Raw genomic sequence first — 25,470 nt, 5'->3', positions numbered from 1 at the left:
TTGACAGCTTTAATTTACAAAACTTCTCTGCCAGAGCTTTAAGAGCTTTACTAACTATTTTTTAATGACTTAAATAAAAAGCTTGATAACTTTGATTTACAAAACTTATCTTCGAGAGCTTAAAGAGTTAACTCTTTGATGAAAATTGCAAATAAAAATGTGTGAGAAACAAAACTTTTTAAAGTACTTATTACAAAAGTATCTAACACATGGATAATGCATGTAGACTTATGAAGCTTTCTAAGAGCTTTTACATTTTTAACAAAAAGCTTTGTTATTTGTATACAAGCTTTCATGAATGCTCCGTTTTTCGGCACAGCTACAAAAGCTACTATAGCTTTTGCATTCAGACCAACTTGTTCGAAAAGCTTTTATTTTTAGTTTTAGAAACCGCAAAATTATTGAAAAAAATTGCCATACTTTATAAAAAAAAATATTTTAAGCGCGACTGAAAATATTTGGTTGTTTCTATTCAATGAATTAGTACAATTTTTTGGTTAGAAATTTTATTTTTTTTTTCACTTTTAATTTCTTTGCAGCAACTTAAATGAAGTCATATGCACAAGAGTTGGAGTTTTTAGTTGAAGGAATATATGGTTCAGTAGTTAACGGTTAAATATTATAATTAAGTGCTTTTAGTTAATAATAATTGAAAGCGATTACATACCATGTGATCCTAATAGTTTATAAAACCTATACTCTAAATGTAGTTGCGGAGCTTTTGACTTCATAGGCTCCATTTTTATTGCTACGTGTTCATTGTTGTACAGATTTTTGCCTGAAATGAAAACAAAGATATTGTTAGAAAACATTTGGACAATTGTTTTAAATATATACAAATACAATGAAATTGTTGTCATAACTACATATAAATTACCGAAGTATGACATTTCAATTAAGTTGTCCATAAAAAAATAATAAAAAATTGCATGCTCTCACAACCTTGGAGAGTTAAAATAGCAGGGATTCGTCGCAAGAAACCTTCAAATTTTAACTGTGCCAGATAGCAACTCATGCTGAAACAATTTTTTTACGATCACAAGTCGGTATATAACCTATAAAATATTTTACACTAACAAATCAATCGCAGAACTGCTGCTATGTCTCACAATCAAAATACAAATACACGGTTCAGTTGCAGGTTTCCATCCCATTTCCATCATGCACTCAACAGCATCACATCATCAGAATTGAGCAGGCAACGCAACGAATAGTTATGACAAAAAAAAATACACAGAAATGCAAATTAATTTTTTGGCGCACAAAAATATGGTATTTTCGTGAAAACAATCACAAAATGCATAAAAAATACCATTCCATTGCTCCAATTTCGTTTGCGTGCACAGACTTATCCTACCTGCATCAGTACCAACCGAACTGGCGCTACCATTGCCACTGCCACCGCTGCCGTTGCCACCAAAAAAGCACATCCGTCGTCCTATCGACGCAGAATTGCAAAATAAGGAAATAAAATATTCAGTTTCTGGCATAATAAGTATATTTTTATTTTATTTTTTTTTTTCATTTGTGTTCGTGGAACTTTACGGAGTTGACGCAAAAGCTTTTCAGTATGCAACATACAAATAAACATACCATCCATATGTCTGAGTGGATGCATGTGTAAAATTGAGATGGAATTCAGTTTACTTATTTTACGCATTGATGAAGACAGAAAATAGGTCAGCCATACTTGATGTCCCCGTTATTTTCGCTACAAATTAAATGTCCAAAAGTAACATAGCAATTGCGAATTGGATAACTTTAGGGAAAGAGAATGTTTCAATTATTGCAGACGAGAAAAAAAACTTACTACTGACCCTTCTTTTAGCAGTTTACACCCATATAGTTTTGATATAATGTAATTACTCAGAGCGACTCAGAGAGAAGAGTTCTAATATAACGAGAAGAGAAGTTGCGAATCGAACACGGCTATAATCAAAGCATTTTTACCAATTTGAATTATTCATTCCATTAATTCTTTGTTTAATTTCAAGTTTAAACAGGGTGATAAATGCCCGAAACTGGGGATCATCGGTGGTAAACTGCCAATGGATCTAATTCCAAGTAACGGCATAATCAAACGAGTACACTTCGAGAAACGATTCAGAACAGTTTTGAACTACTAGAGGGAATGTAAGGGTTCTACTCTTAAGGTGGTACACGGTCAGGTCTAAGACAGCAGATGGTTTAGGTGCCGAGTTAACGGGACCGCGCACTCATTATATGTACCCATGGGACAGTTTACCCAGTCTATGCATTAGCAAGTGTGCTGAGGTCATATTAAACAAAAATTACCACGGTGAATGCATTGTTATCAGCGGCTCTCCAGGCAATAACATCCCCCGAAATAAATTCTGTGTTTCTGGACTGTACCGAGGAGCTTAACATGGTTGCTAGCAACAACACTATAATCTTGGCCTGAGTACCTGGACACTAAGGCATACAAGGATACGAACTTGCGGCTGCGGTAACCAAGTCGGTAGGGCGGGAACCGTTCATTGCAGTTGGACGACAAATCCTTAGAGATCGTCTACAAGAAGAAGAACAGGCATGTAAGCTACTGGCTGCAATTACAGGGACTTCGCCACTCCAAATTGTTTCTTGGGTGGTACAACAACAAAAGGTTTAAAAAATTGATAATGTTCCCAAAAAAAAACTAAGACAAATAGTGGCACCATATACTGGCCACGACAGACTAAAGAGCCATTTGCACAAACTAGGTCTCTGCTCTTTGGACCAATGTTGATTCTATGACCTAGAAGTGGATACACCTGAGCATCTACATGTTGATTATCCGACGATCGCTGGGAAAAGGAGTGAGGTAATGGGGCCCCGTATCCCCAAAAAGATTGTATAACGTCCATCAGCCCTGGAACCCTTTTAAGATTCATTAACGCGACGATCATAATTTCTTAATCTACTCTAATTTAATGACCAATTAATTTAGTGAGTTCGATTTTTTTTTGTGGGATAATTGGACTTATTAAGGGATACAACTGGCTTTTAATCGCCTTACAAATGAAGAAAGAAAACAAAGGTTTCTTAATAGTTGTGGTAATGAGATCTTGAGGTGTGTTTAAAGGAAGAATAAATGGTCCCTGACGTCGTGAAACAAAATATAACCTTTGTTTGACTGTAGTAATCTAGTCTCTATCATTCTCGTTCTCATATTTTACGCTGTCACTGTGCCACTCTGAGCGAATTTTTATATTTTTCACCAGGTTAATAGATTTCTTCTTAACTACTTTTTTTTTTCAATATTTCTTTATTTATTGAATCTGCTTTGTTTAAAGCCATGGTGAACCCGTTATTGTTCTAAGCATTTTAGATTGGAATCTCTGAATTATATCAATGTTGGTTGCACAGGTCGTACCCCACAGTTGAATACCATACATCCAAATCGGTTTTATGATTGCATTGTATAACAGGACTTTGTTGTCTAGGCTAAGTTTAGAATTTTTGTTTAGAAGCCAATTTAAATTTGCTGCTCTTAACTTCATGCAAGTTACTTTACTCGCTATATGTTTCCGCCACGTAAGCCTTCGATCCAGATGAATCCCAAGATAAGTTACTTCATTCGCTTGGGGTACTAATACATTGTTTATTTTAACTGTCCGACATGTTTCTGACCTTAGAGAAAATGTAACATGCTTGCATTTTTGCTCATTAATTTTTATACGCCAGTTGGCTAGCCATTCTTCGACACAAGTTAAGTGCTCCTCTAATACTCTTGATGCTCTAATGGGGCATTTGTTTCGGCTTACTATGGCTGTGTCATCCGCAAAAGTGGATGTCAATACGTTATTAGCTATTGGAATGTCTGCTGTATATATTATGTACAGAGTGGGGCCTAATACACTGCCCTGAGGTACACCGGCCCTTATTGCTCGTTCTTCTGATATAAAATCTGCTACTTTAACTGTAAATTTCCTATTTCTTAAATATGACTCCAATGTTTTATGCAATTCGTAAGGTAAAACGTTTTTGATTTTCCATAAAAGTCCTTCATGCCAGACCTTATCGAACGCCTGAGCTACATCGAGAAAAATAGCTGAACCGTACTCTCTGTGCTCGAATGCTTTCCTGATTTCGTTTGTAATTCTATTCACTTGCTCTACTGTGCCATGTTTAGCACGAAAACCGAATTGATGGGTTGGTATTATATTATTTTCGTGGAGGAAAGGAGACATTTTTGATAGTAAAACTTTTCCGAATATTTTGGAAAGACATGGTAAGAGACTTATTGGTCTGTAGGAAGATGGTTGTGTTAAGTCTTTTCCAGGTTTATCTATCATGATGATCTGCGACTTTTTCCACGAAATTGGATAGTACCCGAAACCAAGAATTGCATTAAAGAGCAAAGAGAGCACAGATATAGCAATATTTGGCAACTCAATTAACATTTTTGGAGTAATATTATCGTGTCCTGAAGACTTTTTCGGATTTAGCTCTTTTAGGATCTTGATAATTTCATAAGTAGACGTCCTAATAGACACGCTTGACTCGTTTGCAATATTGGGCAAAGTTGGCAACTTAAAGTTGTTTTTTGGTCCATTGGGTTGAAATACCTTTTCTAGGTGATTTGCAAAGCAATTTGCCTTTTCCTCATTACTGCGCGCCCAATTACCATTCGACTGTCTTATAGGCATCTTGGAATCTACTGGAGGCTTAAAATACTTTTGGGCTTTCCAAAGGGAGTTTTTCTTGCTAGAATTTGGACACAGGTGCTTGATATAATTTTCAGTATTGTATTCTTCATCGCGTTTAAGTGCTTTTTTTTAACTTACGTGCAGCCGATTTCAGTTGACGCAGAGTTGAAGGTGAACGACTTAACTGCCATTCACGTCTCGCTTGCCTTTTCTCATTTACAAGCTTTTCTATTTCATTATTAGTCATGTTTCTAAAAACCTTAACTTTTCTTTTAGGTGTTGCCAAGACAGCTGCATTTGTTATTACATCATTGAATTCCATTACGCTTTCATCAATATCTCTTCCTGTACTTATTTTTAAATCGATATTAATGTGGCTACTGATATATTTTCTATATTTCAACCAGTTAGTTTTAAAAGATGTTAGAGATACTTTTGGCTCAACTATCATGGGCTGCTCGCATAACTTTATTAGTACAGGAGAATGATCTGAAGATCATCAGAATCTGCTGTTATTAGCGATCTATCTATATTTTTGACTACAGCAAAATCTATTAAGTCTGGTAATTTGTTTCTATCACTGGGCCAGTATGTCGGCTTACCAGGAGATATTATATCAAGGTTATTGTGCTTATTTATAATAGTGTAGTACAGCTGTCGTCCTTTCGGATTAATAAGACGTGAGCCCCAGTACATGTGTTTTGCATTATAATCACCACCTGCTAGAAATCTTGGAAATCTTAACTACTTTTTACAGTATTTATATTTAATTAAAAATTGATCATGAAGCACTTATAGTGCTCTCTCGCTGGTAAATTCGAAATGAAATTATTTTATTAATCAGAAATTTTAATTTCAAAATAAAATTCATATTTTCGATCATATTTTTTGATAAAATAACCACACGCTTTTCATGTACTTTAACTCTTTTGAAAACCAAAAACAAGTTTGTGCAACACACGCTGATTAATACTGATTAGTTATATAAATAAGAGTGGATAAAAAATAAATACATAAATCTGTAAATACAATAAATACGCTGAGCATGAAAAACTAATCAGTAGCCGATAAATTTGCCAGACGAAAAATGCAAATACATATAAGTAAAAAAACATATTCCTATTATTTGCGCAAATAAATTAAATAAAATGTGCAAATAAATAAATGCAAAGTAAACAAATGTTAGCACTGAGAAAAAGAGTAAGAAATATTGCAAATAAACATAACGATATGAATGAATCAACAATATGCAACAACACAAGAGTTGTTGCGAGCGAGGAGGGGGTTGAATATTGTGCAATATATGAATATTTATGTAGAAAATGCATTTGCATTTGCATTTGCATTTACTACGAATGCACACAAAAATCAATTGAAAATGTAATTGTGTCAATGACTAAAGTCAACAACAATAACACACAGCGTTGCTGTTAACTAACACCGGCGTTGTTGTTGTTGTGCAGCGAGAATCTGACGCTGTTATGCCAGCAGCAGAACAAAAAAAAAACACAAAATATTCTGTTATTTTTGGTTATTTTTGCTGTTAAATATTTGCAGCTGTACTCAGTATTAATTTGACTGACATTCTTTTATTGACATTCATTTAGCATTGACAAGTGAGAGGTGAGGCATAAATGTGACACTACACACAACTCGAATCAATCGAATTGCATGTAAAAATCCATGTAAAAATCCATGAAATTAATTATTTTTGATAAAAGTTGCGTCTGCACGAATATAAAAGCAAATACTCAGGGTTACAGAAATGCAAGTTAAGTTGTTGGAGATTTGTAAAAACACTCGTCACAGTCTGAAATCACAGTATTAACATAGAAATAATAGTCGTTTTCGATTCGCCATTTTACTGCTCGCTAACTTAGAGCACTGTTAAGAGAATTAAATGTGATATTGAAAAAAGTAAGGGAGTTGAATTTGATGCAAGAGAGTATGATGATACTTCATTAAAGTGGTGTAAAAGCTTTCTTTAGTGCAACCAAGTTTTTTTTACAGCTTTTAGATCAGTTTACTATTGTGAACTGTTCAAATATAAATTAAAGATTTGAATACATCATAACTGTTCGTTTTTTTGGAAAACAAGGATTACTAAAATGGATACTTTTTTGTAAAAAAAAGGATTATTAAAATGTTTAGACAACTACAACTGGTTCGATTCGTTACTTTCTAGCGCTAGGCCGGCTAAAACTGCTAATAGCTGTATATAAAAATACTAGTTATTTTTATCCTAAGTTTATGTCTATTATCTAAAGTTAGTTGTGGTCGGCAACGACGCAGGCGTGAAAGCAGAACGAAGACTTTGAAAAGTTGTTATTTTATACCATAAATAAAAATACATAGGTGTATACACAATAGGGTGGTTCTTAAATCAGTGAATATAATTTTAAAATAGATTTCATTATTCTAAACAAATCCTAAGCTTACAACTTAGTTACCAATGTACATGTTTGCTTAGATTATCATCCTATTCTCTATTTCTTTATTGGAGCTTGAATAATATTACTGTATATTTTTCTTATGCCCGAAACTTGTACTAGTATTTATTATCAAAGGTATCGCATATACTACATTTCGGTTCCATTAGAAAGAGTAAGAGTGCTTTAGTTTCTATAGAACAATTTGTCTGTAAACATAACAAAATTTCATATGAAATTTCAATTTAGGTGAGTTCAAAAAATTATTACTTCGATTTTTTAAGGAACACCCTAATACACTGAACTAGGTATATAAAATAATAATAAATAAATTATATAGCTACAAAGACTGCAACACATAGGTGTAATTTGAGAACCGTCTGAACAGACGACAATCATTGTAAGTAGTGAACAATTCTACTAGTAAACACATGTTTTCAAAACAAATAAAAATTATGTTGGATAAGAACAACATGAGAATTATAAATATCTCAAAGATTTGTGAACTATTTTTACGACATTTATTGGGTACAAAGTAAATACAAAAAGTACCACAGCGCTTGTAAACCTTTATTTTTGAATACCAAAGTCCACAAATCTCTGAAAAAGCTCCAGAAAATCCACTATTTATTTATTAAAGGTTAGACTATCCGAAGATAGATATGTACATATATAAATACTCGATTTTTTAAACGAACGAAACGAATATTATGCTGCTATTATTCGACAATAAACTGTACTAAAAAATTGTGGCACTTCTGTTAAAAAAAATTCATAAGCATTTAGGTGCAAACTCACATTTGAATATATGCCCGAAGCGTACGCGCCAAATAGCACGTTGTCTCCTCAGCTTTCTTCAAAAGTAAGTTTATCGTATTTCTCTTTCACTGAACTTTTCCTTATTTATATTTGTTTTTATTATTATGTTTCTGTTTTGATTCTGTTAGCGCGTGTTTACGTGACGAAATAGTCAAATAACGTCATTGCTCTCAATGATATTCTCATTGAAATACTAACAAATTAATTATGACAAGATTGTAATGAGCTCATCAAACAAATTGAATTTACCAGTGGTCATTGCATTGAATAGGCGCCAACACTTTCGGTAGCGCTAACATTGTGTGGTGAAGATTTTAGAAGAAGAAGCCATATATGTACATATGTATACTACTACTGAGTATCGCTCCGAAGAAAATCAACTCATGGAAGATGGTTACTCTGAACATTGACACTGATCTATAATCTTATAGCCCTTTCGCACAGGAGCTAACTAATCAATTGAACGGCGTTTGCTCGATTAAAGCTCTGATTTAGATCGATTTACCATACAAAATAAAATGCAACTGTAAAATAGCACTAATACTACGCGACGGTAGATGTCACTGCTGGAAATAATGGCTGTAGTTATAGAGAAAATAGCAATCAGTCGAAACTTACCAACTGTTTATGAAAAGCAAAAACAAAAATGTATAACAGCTGATAAATTATCTAGTAGGCGACAGTGCGAAGGGCAAAAACTGTATTATCAATTAAAATAATAATTGATCAATTAATTTGGCTCTGCGAAGAGGAGAATCTGTTGGAATGTGGGTCAGCGACAAAGTTATTTAAAGAAAGATCCAAGGTTATAACAATGTGATTTCATTCACGTGTATATTATTTTGTTTTGCAGGAAAATTATGTTGAAACAAAACAATAGACTTCATCACTAGTATCATTTTCCCTTATTACCTTGACTATAATCATTGGTATAGCTTAGAATCCTTAATACTACTCTTATTTTCTGTGCCGAAGTAAATAAAATTGTACATCATGAATTAAAATCAATGCGAATGCGAATAATTGCAATCAAATGAGGAAAATTTGCAAATTTCGAAATGCTCTTGAAATTCCAATAAGTATAGAGCTCTGAACCCATTACTGACCGCATTAAAAACGCTTCATGCTTCGAACGCGTCACAGCATTATCACCAACAACGTTGAGCAAGCAAGTTAGAAAATATACCTGAAGCTTGAAGTTTACTTTCGACAATTCGTAGGAATTCTCGAACCACTTTCCAGAGGCATTTTTTTGTGGTAGAAGATTGCAAACAAAAATAGCTCGAACAACTAGCAAAAGTGTTGAAAAAGGAAAAATGCCATTAAGACATTGAAAAGGCTAAAAGCGTAGAAGGAGGAGTACTCTGGTAAAAAATTCAATGAGTGCAGTAGAGTGAACGCAAATTTGAAGAGATGAAGCCACAATAAATTTCATTAAAGCCGGAAAATCTCTTTTAATTAAGCATAAGAATGGGAGCAAAGAGGAATTAATAAAGATTATGGAAAAAATAATAAACATGTGTGGGTTCTAATTGAGTGAGGTACAAAAGGTAGTACAAATATAAATGAATATATACTCGTATAGGAAAGCTCGTTAGTGCAAAGTTCTTAAAACAACAACAGTAAGCTGCATAACAATGCTTAGCATTACATAAGCACCTAATTACCGTTTGCAAAATGAGGAAAAAACATAAACCAAAAGCAGAAATCTTCAAATTTCTGTATAGATATAGACGGTCCGCACAAGTGTGGATATCATAATTGTTTGCGACACCATCATTTAATATAATAAAACACAATTACGCAATTGTGATAACAGCATGATTAAGCGACACAAAATGAAGGTTAAAAACATAAATACGAAAAAAGAAACGCTTCAGTTGAGTCAGCGGCAATGGGTTTCTCTTATTCAGCGAAAGATAATAATATTTTTATGAAATATTTGCACACAAATTTGTCATTCAATTACAGGGTAGATGATAATAAAACAGCGCTTTTACTTTGGAATACATACATATGTTAGTCTAAAAAAAGAATAGTTAAAAAACCACGATAATGAATAATTAATAATAATAATAATGCTAATAAAATTAGATTTTAACATACAGACACACGCTCTATTGAGTCAAGAGTTTAAGAATATTCATAAATAATATTAGAATTGGTAACACGTTAGTAAATCACAAAAAAACTGCGCATAGCAATAAAAATATTTTTTTATACTTTACGGGCTGTACGTTATGGTAACGGTGCGAAGATTTTGTCATTATATCTTAAATATCAATATGAAGATATTTAAGAGTATATTGAGGAAAGACTCCTGAAATTTAAGAAAACCCCAGAGAGCTTGATTATGATTATGAAACTATTGTTTTTAACAATTTCAACCAATTAAGTCGTTATACCACAATACATTATGCAGAGCGCTGTAAGTCCACCGGTGCTCAAATTTAAAATTCTTTCTTCCTCTGATTAAACTATACATGAGAGTGGAACCAGTCGATATGGCTTAAAATGCTTGATGTTAAACAATAGAATCTTATTAATACCCAATTAAATACTTCAATATTCAAAGAGAAATTAAACGGTATTTAAATTCAGACTAATATGGGATTGTTGCAAATTTCGTTTGCTTTGTTTGTCTTGAATATACTGAAGCACGGACAAACGATCTGCAAATTTTTTTATATTAAAATATTGAGCACACTTCAGCACGTCAATCAATCATCTTGCTCAGTGAGAGCCCAGCACACACTCCGTTAGGGGGAAAACAGTTATAATAGAGACAGTGACAATAAAATAATTACCATTAAAGAAGTTTTCATTCGACGATCGTCATCTATTACTTCATAAGATCATTGGCAATGAGCTCAAGGAAATCCAGAAGTCTTTGATAAATTTAAACGACAAACTAAAGAGTTTTTGAAAGGGTTCGATGAAGGGTTAAAGCTTTATTGCTCGAAGTCATTATATAATACAGAGATATAGGATAATTGAAAACGCAACCGATACTAAATGCTTTCATCCCCTTAATTGAGTTTAACAAAATATATTAGTATAATAAACTTCAAGTTTATCGCTGAACCTTGAATACAGATTTTTGAATTTCTCTCACTTAGGAGTTTAAGTGAATAAAATTGTACAAAGAAACACTGATCGCATTTTGGATTGGATAAACTCTTTTCTCCCTTAACCCCGCTCATCTAACACCCTTTACCCCTTGGTCCACAGCCTGTGGAAACAGCTCGACAACTAGGCCTCCCGTTAGATGACTTCGAGGACAATTATTTTTCAGGCAGGTTTGTGTAACCTTTACAACAACAACAACAACCATAAGCCAGTGTGATATCTATTGCTTATTATTCATTATAAGTAAATCATTGATCATTAGGTCTGTTCAACATTTTTTTAAACAATTTTCAAATAAAATACTTTTAATTTACTTACTTTTTAATCTTACTTTATCTACAAGTTTCCAATCAGACCAACTTCAACACAATAATTGAGAGTGGTAAATCAGTAAATGCGGAAAACACAATTATTTATACAAACATACTTATGCACATGTGTATAAAGATAGTTACTATGGTGTCAGACTATAAAGAGCTGACCGAAAAACCGCAAACGATAAAATTGTGAAGATAACAAAACGCGGTTAAAGCATAGCACACCGATCTGGTGCGATCGATGGAAGCCTAGAGTAATACCCATTTACTGTAAATGGCAAAAAAAATACTTTAATAAATGACAAGCGCTTGTTGTTGCTTTTGTTGTTGTTTGCAAAGTGTTACCATTATTTTATTGCAGAGCTTAAAAATTAAGTTTGCTTTAGCATAGTTTTTTTTCTGCATTGTGGTTTGCTTTTTACAAAGGCGCGTTCACTACAATGTACTACATACATTACACACACCACTCGCACTTATACACTGCAGTTAAAGCAAAGGCGGCTACAGACAACAGTCAACCAAGCAAGATCGGCTAACCAACCAATGGAGCCGACTCATACCGGCAATCTTGGCTGCCATGAATCATGCAACAAAGCGAAAATACAAACAAGTGCATACAGACATATAAATGCATGAATATACATATGTACATATGTGTATAAAACATACATATTTACTTTGTGAAAATGACGGACAAAGAGACAACAACCTGCACTTCAATTAATGATGGTAAAAAACTAAAAAATTAAAATAAACAGCAAATGAAACCGCAAACAACACAACAACAACAACAACATGAAATATAGCAAAGATCATTTGGTTCGATCATTCAACAGCTGCTCCCAGTTGCTGTTGCGAAAAAGCGACAAAGGAAATATAAGTATCTATATATCTGCATAATATGTACATATATTATATGTATATAAATATATGAATGTTTGTATATTTGATCTCTTATGCACTGTGAGCATTTATGTTACCGCGCAAAGGTAGTTTGTTGTATGCGTCAGCTAAATACAAAGTTGGCGGTTTTGTACTTTTTGCGGTTTTTCGTAGTCATTTTTTTGTTGCTTTGACTTTTGGGCGCCACTGATACCGTTTGAATAAATGATTCGAGGACTGAACTGTACAGCATGAATAAATAGATACATATTATTCAAAGCATTAACACTTGAGGAGTATTTCATTAAAAGTATCGGATTTGTTTGTAAGAAAAAAATTTTTCCTGTTGAAATATTATATCACAACGTCAGAATAACCGTCGCCATACTAAGAACTTACAGATCACAAGACATTTCACTCTCAATCTCTATCTATAAAGTTCTGATAAGAATGGTGTATTGAAAATTTGCCTAACGGACTTACAACTCTTGAAGGACATCATCCTCAATAGAGTATTTCTATTTCTCTCTCTCTTTATATATATATAAAAATATATATATATATATATATATATATATATATATATATATATATACTGACTCTGACTCTGACTCTGAATTTCGGTAGTAAATTTTAATAATTCGTGTCGACCTCGACTCGTTGTTAGATCGTAAAGAGCGGGAAAAAATATCGCACAAGGCACCAACTGAAACACCCATTCCACATTATTCATAAATTCCACACTATTTAAATATGTACCGTTGTACTGGTCAGCACTCAGTGGTTTGTATCGATTGTATCCAATAAATTTAAGACAATTTTGCAAAAAAAAAATCCAATTATTAAAACTAAACAAAATAAAGTCATAAATGCTTAGTAGAAGGGACACACCAAGCGCAGATAAATAAATTTGCATGAATAAATTGGCGAATGGGGGCAAAATGAAATATGTTCAAGTGTTATGGATCGACAGCAACACAACAAAAGATTAATTTGCGCAAAAAACTGTTTATTGAAACTGGTTTATGGGCTAAACCATACAAACGCCAGCTTATTGTGGCTTAATAAATGTGTTACTTTAAAGTTTGTAGAATTATAAAGGATGTGATGGAAAGAGGGTCACACTACATATTTTTATGAGTTATTGTGTGATCGATCACTTGCAGAACGGAAAGCTATTAATAATGGTAAACTGTAACGGTAAATGGTTTTATTTATAACTGCGAAATATTAAAAAATATAGTCTAATAAAATGATTTTCACTGCTTGTGTAATGTTAATAAGTTTCGCAGTATGCGTGATCACTGATCGTGGTAGCGTTATTTAAGAACTGATTTATTTTAATAAATCGAAAGTTTACTTCCTTTACAATAATTTTAGAAGCTGACTTATAATTATTAAAGCTTTATATGTTACTTCAATCTATCTATCATTCAGATCATTTCAGTGATCGTGTGGGCTTCAAAATTGGGTGAAATGTTTATTAGAAAATCATAGATAAAAAGAAGAATGTATACGAATCATGAGAAATTAAGCTCAGACTTTTTGATTTTTAGGTATTTAACTACTCAAAAACTTGTAATTTTATTTTAAGAACGGATATTTCCTAAAGCCATTTAGAAAGGCTTTTCAAGAAAAAATAATACTGAGCTTTAAGGTTTATACGACAAATGTTTGTTGATTTGAACTTAATCTTATACAAACTCGTGCTTAAGCTGAACTAAGCTTTCTTGCAACGAGTATTAGTATTTTTATGCGGAGAACTAACGGTATCCATTTACAAGTAGAGAGTACAAAAGCCATATCATGTTAAACCTTATTACTTATCTCCACCGTTCGAATTTCACAATGCACCACATAATAAAATGTGACACCACACGAAAGATCAAGAGACAAAGATCGAAAAAGCCATACATTTTCGTGCTTCTCAGAATAAGCAAATGAGTAATAAAAGAATGCATACCACAATCGTGGTTGCAACACGAACAGCTGAGAAAACAGGTATACATGAATTAAAAAGCAGTTTAATTGAAGAAGATTGGACGTCTGCACTCAAGTTTCGTATGAAACAAAGAAAAGAGAAATACGAAAAAATAAACAGCTTAAAACCAGCTTGCTCACAAACGGGAAATAACGCAAAAGAACAGCAGAAAGTGAACAACAAAGTACATGTTAAAGACAGTCAGACAGACCAGTCAAACAGCTTATTAAATGGAGTGAAAATTATAGGCAGAACTTGTGCATTGAACATCTGTCAATAGTAATGATAGTGGATAGGGAACAGTATTCACGCATATGCCAGTTTCATTAAATGTATTTAACAGAAATAATTACGCGAAAAGTGCTATCATAAAGCAATGGATGAGTAATATCATAAAATAAACTTTGCACTGTCAGTATTTGAGTGTCTGTTGGAGTATGACGAAACGAACGAATAGCAAGTATACTAAATCAAATAGAATGTTGTATGCGAGGAGAGATAATAAAACCGTTTCCTAAGGATCTCAAAAAGCTTGTTAATAGACGAAGATACCGTTTATTTTGCACAAATTTTGCCAAAAATGTCTGCAATTCGATATAAGAGATATGAGGTAGGGGCCTACGGCTTTAGAATAGAAAACATTGATTAGAAAAGCAGAAAACACAGAAAATTCCAGAGACTCTTCAGAGAACAAGTGAGAAAAGAAGTGTCTTGAATTATATGACGAATCTCTTTCTCAAGCAAATACACATCCATACTCTCATCGAAAAATTATTATTTTCGTACTAAAATTGAGAGTTTTGTATTAGGATCTTGGGCACACATCTTCTTTATTGGTATAGGAACTGCTTACACGTTTTTAGCCGAGCGCCATTCCTCCTTTTTGGTTGGTTTTCATTGGTTATCTAGCGCCAATTTGAAATCCCAAGTGTAGACAGGTCCTTCTCCACCTGGTCTTTCCAACGGAACAGGTTCGAACACTTTCAAACCTGGAGTGTTTCCGCTGTCTTTTTATACGCTGAACTATGTCTATATCATCATATAACACATACAGCTCCTCAATCCATCGTCTGCTGTTCAAAGGATCATAAATCTTTCGCAAAACCATTCTCTCGAAAACTCCTAGTGCCGCCTCATCCGATGTTGACATCCTCCATGATTCTGCAGCATAAAGCAGGACGGGGATGATAAGGGTCTTGTAGAGTTTTGTTTTTGTTCGTCGAGAGACGACTTTACTTTTCAATTGCGTACTTAGTCCATAGTAGCACCTGTTGGCAAGAGTGACTCTGCGTTGGATTTCTAGACTGATATTGTTGTTGCTGTTAATGCTGGTTCCAAGATAAACGAAATTATCTACAACTTCAAAGTTATGACTGTCAACAGTAACAGAACACTGATCAATTATTTTATTTCCAAGTCTGAAAGAGTTTATGGTGTGAGATTTGAAATGTAGAAGCACTCGTAGCAACACACCTGTTTTTTTTAGATCTTAAGGAATGAAAATATAATTAGGAAATCTACCACTTTCGATTCGATATCATTGACACGATAGCAAGATATAAAGTTGAAAGAGAAGCTTTTCAATAAAACATACTCATATTTTAAGCATGGAAATTCCGATGTTCGTACGTACAAAAGTTTTGGTTACCAGTACTACAATATAATATCTCACATAGGTATCTTAAGGAAATTCCAAAATATTGTCAAAACTATGCTCTTACTACACTAACTTATCACACCACAATCGATATCTTATTATGATCAACGCTGAAAATAGACAACTATGTCTAAATGTCAATAAGTACATTTGATTGAGCTAAATTAGAATGCCAATACCTGCACATCGGAATCGGGACGTCAATCAACCAACTCATAAGCCAGCAAAGCGAGAACAACAACATAGTTAGATATGCTGATAGCGATAGCACAGGCGACACTGGGTATTTGCAACTAATTAACTAACTAATCAGTCAGCCTACCAAATGCCTGTTATTATAGGCAATATTATATTTATTTTAAGCACACAACAATTGGCTTTTGTTTGTATTATTTTTTAAATAAAAACTTACGAAACGAAAAACAAAAATAATGGCATAATCTTGTCGCCGAGGCACGCGTAACGCGCAACTGTCAATTTAAATTAAGTGCTGATTTCCGGCAAATAAATTAAACAGGGGATTTGTGGGTAGGTAGATATGTACATATGGGAGCATAAGAATCGAATTTTGCGACGTTGCAGCTGTTGGCTGTTACACGCGAATTTTTATTTAAAATTAAATTTAACTTGTTCTGAATATATTTTTCTACAATAACTGTTATTTATTGTTTTTTTTTTGTTCATTTGGCACTCACCTAAACGCAGTTCTCCGAAATTACCACAGCCAATTTTTTTACCAACACGAAAATTTGGTCCGACCATAAGTACCCCCGTGGAGGCGCCTACAGCTTGGCGGGTGGCATACATGTTGCCAGAGCTAGTTGTGTTACGCGTGCCGCCGCCTCCACCACCTCCGCCGCCGCCACCACCACCGGTACCTGATGTTCCAGCAGCCTGTGTTCCACCACCACTGAAATAACAAGAAGAAGAAGAAATTTGTAGTAAAAACTTTAATCAAAATGTATACATTTACAACAAAGCAATCGCCCATTGGAAAATATATTTTACATAAAATTTTAACAAAGAAAATAAAGCTATATTTATGGATGCTGCAGTTCACAAACCGCTTACGGGTAGTTGTTTACAAGCTGCACTTAAGCATTTTTAACAAAAATGTTTTCACAAACACTTTTATTGTGATTTGCTTCATAATCAACAGTTTTGAAAATATATAATGTTTTTTTCATTCTAATGTCACTTTTTTGCAAAAGAAAACGTACAAATATTTCCTTATATCTTTTATAAATTTCGGCGCCATGCTTTATAGACGTTCAACAACAACAACACACGCACAATTATTACACATTGACATTAATTGTTGAAATTTTGATTTTTAGCTTTCTTCAAAATTTGAAATTTCTAATTTTTTTCGCTTTAAAATGTTTACTTTCTTATCTTGCACGGTTTTCTTTCTTTTTTCAGGGTTTTTTCGTTCTACCCAATTAAGCGCGATTTGCTTGTATGTAAATTCTGAAGAAGCTTAAATTATTTGGTTTTGATTTCAGTAGATAATACGTACACATTCCCTTCCCAAACTTCCATTGACGCGACATGAAGTTAATACAGAATTTCAAATGCCAAAATTGTGTTTTCGAGTGTGTATGTTTTTTTTCCTTTCACCGAATATAAATTTTTTGTTTTATTTATGAGCCAAAATGGAAATAGTACAACAAAAGTAAATTTTTTGTTTCAACTTGAAGTACAACGACAGGTGTTACTGTTCGTGGACAAAAAAAAATTTGTTTGTAAAGTAAAAATTATATACATTTGTAAATGTAAATGATTTAAAAAAGTTTTTCCATAATTTTTAAATCAAAAAACACAAAATCACTCAAGCAAGATCTGAAACCATATAAATGTGACATCGGTCAATTCTCAAACCTTAAATAAAATATAACTATAGTATTAAAGACTAAAGCCCACTGTCAACAAACTGATTGGACCTTATCAGTGTGGCTTTAGACCTGGAAAATCGACAACTGACCAGATATTCACCATGCGCCAAATCTTGGAAAAGACCCGAGAAAAGAGGATCGACACACACCACCTTTTTGTCGATTTTAAAGCTGCTTTCGACAGCACGAAAAGGAGTTGCCTTTACGCCGCGATGTCTGAATTTGGTATCCCCGCAAAACTAATACGGCTGTGTAAATTGACGTTGAGTAACACCAAAAGCTCCGTCATGATTGGGAAGGACCTCTCCGAGCCGTTCGATACCAAACGAGGTTTCAGACAAGGTGACTCACTATCGTGCGACTTCTTTAACCTGATGCTGGAAAAAATTATAAGAGCTGCAGAGCTAAACCGAGAAGGTACAATCTTCTACAAGAGTGTACAGCTCCTGGCGTACGCCGATGATATTGATATCATCGGAAGCAACAACCGCGCCGTTTGTTCTGCTTTTTCCCGCATGGATAAGGAGGCGAAGCGAATGGGTCTGGAGGTGAATGAGGACAAGACGAAATATCTCCTGTCATCAAACAAACAGTCGGCGCATTCGCGTCTTGGCTCCCACGTCACTGTTGACAGTCATAACTTCGAGGTCGTAGATAATTTCGTATACCTGGGAACCAGCATCAACAACACGAACAATGTCAGCCTCGAAATCCAGCGCAGAATAACTCTTGCCAACAGGTGCTACTTTGGACTGAGTAGGCAATTGAACAGTAAAGTCCTCTCTCGACGAACCAAAATCAAGCTCTACAAGTCGCTTATCATTCCCGTCCTGCTTTACGGTGCAGAAGCTTGGACGATGTCAACATCAGATGAGACGACACTAGGAGTTTTCGAGAGGAAAATTTTGCGCAAGATTTATGGTCCTCAGAACATTGGCAACGGCGAATACCGCAGACGATGGAACGATGAGCTGTACGAGTTATACGACGACATTGACATAGTTCAGCGAATAAAAAGACAGCGGCTACGCTGGCTAGGTCATGTTGTCCGAATGGACGAAAACACTCCAGCCCTGAAAGTGTTCGATGCAGTACCCGCCGGAGGAAGCCGAGGAAGGGGAAGGCCTCCACTCCGTTGGAGGGACCAGGTGGAGAGCGACCTGGTTACACTTGGGATCTCCAACTGGCGCCGAACTGCGAAGGAGAGAGACAGGTGGCGCACTATCGTCGATTCGGCTATAACCGGCTAAACGGTTGCAACGCCAATCACATACATAGTATTAATGTGATGAGAGTACAAAATTCCATTTACAAAATATTACTACACCACCACCTTCTCCACCACAGCTCGTGTCTTTACTATGGAAACTATGGAAAGTTGAGAGGTTCTCCTGAATTTCTTCTTAAGCTTTACCCCAGAGCGTATCTTTAACTATGAGAACTATAGAGGTTCTCTGGAAATCCCTTATAAACATTATCTTGGCTTGTATGCGGGGCATCAGCATCTTTCATAGAAAAACAAGTGATAAACATACATCAATCTCAAATCGGGTTTGTAGCAGAAAATGTCATCTATCTACTGCAGAATCATAAATGAGACATGTTTTAACTTCGAAAACGCCCACAAATCCAAATACTTCTAATTGCTATATATCATAGAAGATCTAAGCAGAAGAACCTCGACGATCTTTAAGAGAAGAGAAAATATCTTGGAAATTTTAATACCGGTAAAAGGTCATTCCAGAACAGTGGGATAATAAAGAATTAAATATATTTTTAATAGAACTGAACTATAGCAAAAGAGATCTTTACATCTAACCTCTGAAGCGATATATGAATGCTCTCTCTCCTTGAAAAAAAATTTACACGACAAGATTTTTATTTGCAATTTCTCTGGAGATATTTAACAAAACATCACCGGCGAAACGTCTATAGTGGTTTGTCTCTCTCGATAACATATATATACATATGAACAAAATGCCCGATCTCCAAAAACACAACGTCTAGAATTTTTTTGGACACTTCCATTAAAACTCTGGATTTACCTCTGGACAACCTCACTGACAATTGTACACTACAATTAGCGCTCAATTGTGATAGCTTACAAGTCATTTTACATTATGACGTTAAAATTATTTTGAAAATAAATTAAATTTGATGACTCATGAACAAAGAGTGGGCGCAACACAGATGTTGTTCCATTTATTGAGATCTTAAAAACAGTATTTTAAGATAAATAACAGAAATAAATATTATCACAAATTAATGGCGCAGAAATATACGTCAAACTCGTGGAAATTTGATGCTTGAAATAAAGCCGAAAATAAAATAAGACGATTTACATAGAAAAATACATTTATTAATATGGCAAATAAAGCAGAAAATCAATACACAATTGTTGAGGGAAATATACAAGAATATATATATAATATACATACATAATGTACTATAAATAAGAGATAAAGATTTAGGTCTTCGCGGCATAGTAGCTGCTCCAAAAACTTGTACTCAAACTAACTAGGAAAGGGAAAGTGATTTGTAGGCAGCTACGTTATGTACCGCCAATTGTAGATCTGAATTATGTGCATTTACTGATAGACAAATAAAGTAAAATTTTGTAGAGCAATTTGGAAAGCAATGAAATGGACGAAAACGAAAAATGCAAAGAAGCGAAAGTAAAAAGCGGTTTGTTGGCGGTAAAGTTAGTATTGAGGTGGTTTCTTCGGTGGCAGCAGAGGGGAAAATTGAATCTTGAAAGCAATTTGATGTGATGAAATAAAGGGGAAAAAATATAATAAAAAATAATAATTAAGTAATTGAGTGGTTATTGTGGTTACTTAGTAGTCCAAAATTTAACAAATTAGGGGTTTTAATTTTTCAGAAATACTCTTTTGTAGAGGGAAAAAAATAATTTAAGCAAAATATGTTCGATATTAATCAATTTTGTAACGCTGTTTCAACCGAACATTAATGTGAAGTTAAATGACAGTTCATAAACCCTGATCTCAAAGAAATCTTGAGAGAATATTCGCCGCAAAGCAGAACAGAAATAATATTTCAAAAAATACTTGTAAATAAAAAATGGCGAAATAACCTCAAATAAGCAATACGAAAACGAAAAGAGTGTACAAAATATGATGAGAAAGCGAAACGCGCCATGCCATGCAACATTTGGGTCGATCTAAAGCGACATTATATGAACTTGTAGCAACATATGTAAGACATTGTTGTTGCCTACTCACTGGGGATATTATAGGCTACAGGCAACTAAAGGACAATGACACTTATGCCACACATGGACGTTGGTGACCAAGAAGTAGTCGAAAAAGCTGAAAGAATAACTCATGGCATAGAAGCAATAAATAGCGAATGTATAACCGCGTTCCACACAAAAAGCGCTAAAAGTGCCACACTTGACTATATTTACAATGCACGCGAGTGTAGCGCGGCACACACACACACACTCACATACAGACTGTGAATGGTGTTTTTCTCGTTTTTTGGTTGATATAGTACAGTTGAAAGCAGCATGACTCATGGCGATTCATTCGTTGCCACAACGCGGCGACAATGGCAAGTGTGTGGCAAGTACATACATATATAGGCGGCAAGTGGTGTGGGGTGGGGCGCAGTCGCACTCAACTCCATGAATATTTATATGTGTGTGCGTGTGTGTTGACAAGCGATAAAAAAATTTACAATTATTTAAGTATGAGTGTGTAATTGCACTTGTACTTGTATGTATTAGTGGGTGTGTGTTTAGTGCTTTTTATTAATGTTTACATTTTGTGCGACATGAGAGGTTCGACTCGGCAGTGGGCCGCATGTGCAAAAACGCTTAATAGCGTTAAAATGCAAACGAAAGGGATTACAATTAATAGAAAAAACACGCGTAGTGTTGAATAGAGCTGTGTGCGGGCCGCGGTGTGCAGCAGGGGGTGGCTGTATTACACAAACGACATACATATGCCACGCGTTCGGCCGTGTGTGCGCATAAGTGCAAAGCAAAACTATTCAATATTCATGTGACAAGCTCAGCGAAGGCGAAATGCTTATAGAATTATGCATGCAACAGTGAAGATAAAAAATAGGCATGAAATATACAATAAGAAAAAACTAAATGACACGAATAACATGGTAAAAAGAAAATGCAGAGATGTTAGGTAAAGTACATAAATTGAGGAAACGTAATTAAAAGAAATGAAATATTAATAGAAATAGATGAAGATAAAATTTAAAGGAAAAAAATATACATATATTAATTAATGAGTGTATGCAAATCCCAAGAAAAATGCAAGAAAATAAAATTTAAATGAATAAATAAAATAAAATAATGAAAATTATGTAATATAAAATAACAAATTTCCACAATAAGATACATAAAAAATACATAAATAATATACTAAAAACAATATTTTGGTATTTTAAATGAATTTAAAAATGTTGGGGTACATAAATATTTATATGAATGTTATTGATATGAATTATAAAATACGAAGAGCGAAATATTTTACAATATAACGATCGAAATTATAAAATAAATTCAATTTAAGTAAAATAAATACAATGCAAGTGATCCACAAAAAATAAAAAATAGCAAAAAAATGTGAGACTTGTCAGAAAATTTAAAAAAATTAAGAAGAGAAACAAAGGAACTTTAAGCCCATTACATTAAAAAAGCGAGAGATAAAACTCATTTCCATACATTATTTATCGGAAGCTCAAACACTTACAAGGTTAAGTCGCTTGCAAATATTATCAGGCACTATTGCTTATATATATGTATATCATATATAAATATGTATAAGTAGTAAAAAATCTTAGCAACATGTTGCTGTGTCCAGCGCTTTAAAAAAAAAACTGTGACTACAAAATCGTGCAGTCAAAACAAAAGAACAATTTAAGCCGATTAGAATGACAGCGATGCAGTATAACGAGTGAAAAGTAGGTTGTTGGTATTACAATAAAAAAAATGTAAAACAAAACAATAACTATTGATAAAAAAGTAAGACAAGTAGGAAAAGCCAAAGGGTTGTAATCGAACATTTTATTTTCGCAATTTAGTTATTTAATTTTATTAAGAGAGCACACAATTTCACCCACATATTCGGCATAAAATCCACTAAAATAACGAAAATCATTATATGTAGTATGTGGGGATATATTTCACATTATCAGCAAGATTTTGCGTTCATTTAATTTTGCTAAGATATCTCACATATTAACCCATATTAACCCACATATAGGGTATAAATTCCACCGGAAGTTTGAAAATCCGTATATGAGGTATATGGGGCCGAGAGAAAGTATTGACCTGATTTTGTTCACTTTTAACACAGAGAGCAAATTATTCTAAGAAACACATCTCCTTTGAATTTCTTTAGAATCTCTGAGAAATTTACAGATATTTTCGGTAAAAAACTGAGGTCCACATGTTCAATATCTGGGGGCTTAAAAAGTTATAGTCCGATTTCGTTGATTTTCAATTATATTTTTAATGTGTTTTCAAAATGATTTTGTAAAACTGATCATGATATTCTAATACTTGATTATAGTGACTTAAGGGGTTATATACAGTTAGACGGCCGAAAAAAAGTGAATTTTCCAGAATTTTTGCTGAGAAAACTTTTTAATTTATTGATCCAAAAATTTATACACATATTATGGTATCTTTTAACTGTATTTTAAGACTTAGTACTAGTAAAAATGTTTATTTGAAAAAGAGCTACAGCTGATCTCCAGGAGCTACTCTCAAAAAAGACGTGTTGCGGTGACCACTATATCTCGGAACTGGATCGTATGAAATTAAAAAACCAAACAGATTTCGTTAAAATAATGTTAAATCTAGTAATTAATCGAAGGAATAAGCAAAATAAAATTTTTTGACAAAATGACGGTTTCTCAAAAAAAAAAATCGATTCTTCACCGAAATTTCGGCCTTAAATTGTTTATAAAAAAATATTTATCGGAGAGAAAAAATCTTCGATTAATTACTAAAAAATATATTTAAGAAGGTCGTGTTAAAATTTGAGACTAATCGGTCTAGCCGTTTTCGAGTAATGTTGGTCACCGACTTTGAAAACACCATTTTGAGAAAAAGGCGCTGCCGCTCGGACCTTGTACTTCCAAGCACTCTGAAACGCCTTTTCAAATTTGCTTGTAACTTTGAAAATATTCACCGAAACGATATGAATATATTTTCTGTGTGTATTCTTAAATATATGTACATTAAGAAAATGAAATAAAAAAAAATCGATTCTTTGAAATTTGTCATTGATCAGCAAGAAAATCAGGTTGCCAGCGGCTTTACGTGCACATTACGAACAATTTGAGTGGCGATGAACCATAAACTAACTGCTGGCATACATATTTACGCACAACACAGTCGACAAATACAACGCTGTGCATTGAAATGCTGCATGCAACTTTCATAAACGAGCAGCTGTCAATAGCAGCAACGAATGGTGCAACAAAATGCTGGTAAAAAAGAAAGGAGTTTGCTCCATTTAGAACAAGCGAATGGCAAACGGCAAACACGGTCAATGTGAGGCAAGCGATTATATAGACTTGTACGATATGTTTGCTAGTTACATACACACATACTATGGAAATTGAAAAAGTGACCGCAAAGGCATGACAATCAAGAGGAACAACGCTGCTGTGAGTGAAGCATTAATTAATAGCGTGCAGAAGCTCACACTCACATGCAAGCATATACAAATATAAAATTTACAATGTAAACTGTAATCTGTAAATAATATACAACACCATATGGCAATATGGTGAAGAATTAAACACAACAAACACCCATAAGCCGTGTTGCAAGCAATGAGGCAGCATAAAAATCGACTTCGAGCGCATAAAAGCAGATAATACCCAAACGAACTGCTGGCAACATATGCTTACACACACACAAGCGTATGTGCAACACAAGAGTCAGTCCATCGAACATATGCTGCAACTGCAACAACACTTGTACCGAGTACATTAAAGTGGTATTTAACTAATACGAGTGCATGCGACACAATATGGCCAATAAAGCGGCACAATAGCTAAACAATACATAAAATGCATTGCAACGTGCTGTTTTTTTTATTGTAGTTGTAGGAAGGAGTGTTGCCGCAAAAACGTGGCATGCGAAAACCGGTTGTTGAAGTAAGCTACAACAAAAGCAAAAAAAGTAAAATAATCGATGGTACTTTTAAACGGTAGGTGAAATAGAAGGGTTCATTGGCTACTCAAGACTGGTAGCACACACAATGAGCGATCAACTACTGCTTGTCGATAAAAGAAACGGGACACACGAGGGTGGTTACTTAAGTCAGTGTCGTTTCAATGTGACAGCTTTAAATGCAACATTGCTGCTGCCAACTACTGTCAAATTTTGACAATTAGTGATTTCGTTTAGACTTGACAGAGATTTGGCAAAAAAGGGTTTATAAATAGCTGTTAAGAAAAAAGTTTAAATGAATAAGAGCGACAGATAGTAGATATCAAGCACGAAACCCTAATAAAGGAAATAATCTCAAAATTCAACGTTCAAAGTCAAAATTTTACTTGCAGTACTTGACGATGATGGCTTTTAGAAAGCTTCATATACAATGTCAAAATGAAAACTGTTAACTTTTGTAGTCAAAATAGTCCTTACGCTTACCTTTGACATGTGCCAAGCTATTCCATACAAGTAAAATACTGTCAGCAAAGAATCAACC

The 25,470-nt window shown here is 34.1% G+C and overlaps 2 protein-coding genes across 23 annotated transcripts in view; both read right to left on the bottom strand.

The window, feature by feature from the left end:
- The window catches only part of LOC105215811 (casein kinase I), a 53,657-nt gene extending 36,372 nt beyond the window's left edge, over positions 1-17,285 (bottom strand). For 2 of the 22 annotated variants that reach the window (XM_054235762.1, XM_054235783.1), the window contains exons 1-4: positions 17,084-17,273; positions 16,559-16,773; positions 1,358-1,438; positions 668-778 (exon numbers count right to left, since the gene is read on the bottom strand). In XM_054235762.1, coding sequence (XP_054091737.1) covers positions 668-778; positions 1,358-1,438; positions 16,559-16,773; positions 17,084-17,121 — 445 coding nt within the window. In that variant the 5' untranslated portion in view covers positions 17,122-17,273. Of the gene's footprint in view, positions 1-667; positions 779-1,357; positions 1,439-16,558; positions 16,774-17,083 lie in introns of all 22 variants that reach the window. The other 20 variants (XM_054235788.1, XM_054235795.1, XM_054235835.1 and 17 more) reach the window with 16 other exon arrangements.
- Jkamp_1 (JNK1/MAPK8-associated membrane protein) overlaps positions 16,558-25,470 on the bottom strand; it is a 54,029-nt gene continuing 45,116 nt past the window's right edge. Inside the window, exon 7 of the mRNA XM_054235867.1 lies at positions 16,558-16,773. The gene's annotated coding sequence lies outside the window, so the exon portion shown is untranslated. The remainder of the gene's footprint in view (positions 16,774-25,470) is intronic.

This window comes from Zeugodacus cucurbitae, chromosome 2 (assembly GCF_028554725.1).
Source record: "Zeugodacus cucurbitae isolate PBARC_wt_2022May chromosome 2, idZeuCucr1.2, whole genome shotgun sequence".
NCBI classification, from domain to species: Eukaryota; Metazoa; Arthropoda; class Insecta; order Diptera; family Tephritidae; genus Zeugodacus; species Zeugodacus cucurbitae.
The sequence above is the reverse complement of the archived record's forward strand: the minus strand, read 5'-3'. Positions and strand labels throughout refer to the sequence as shown.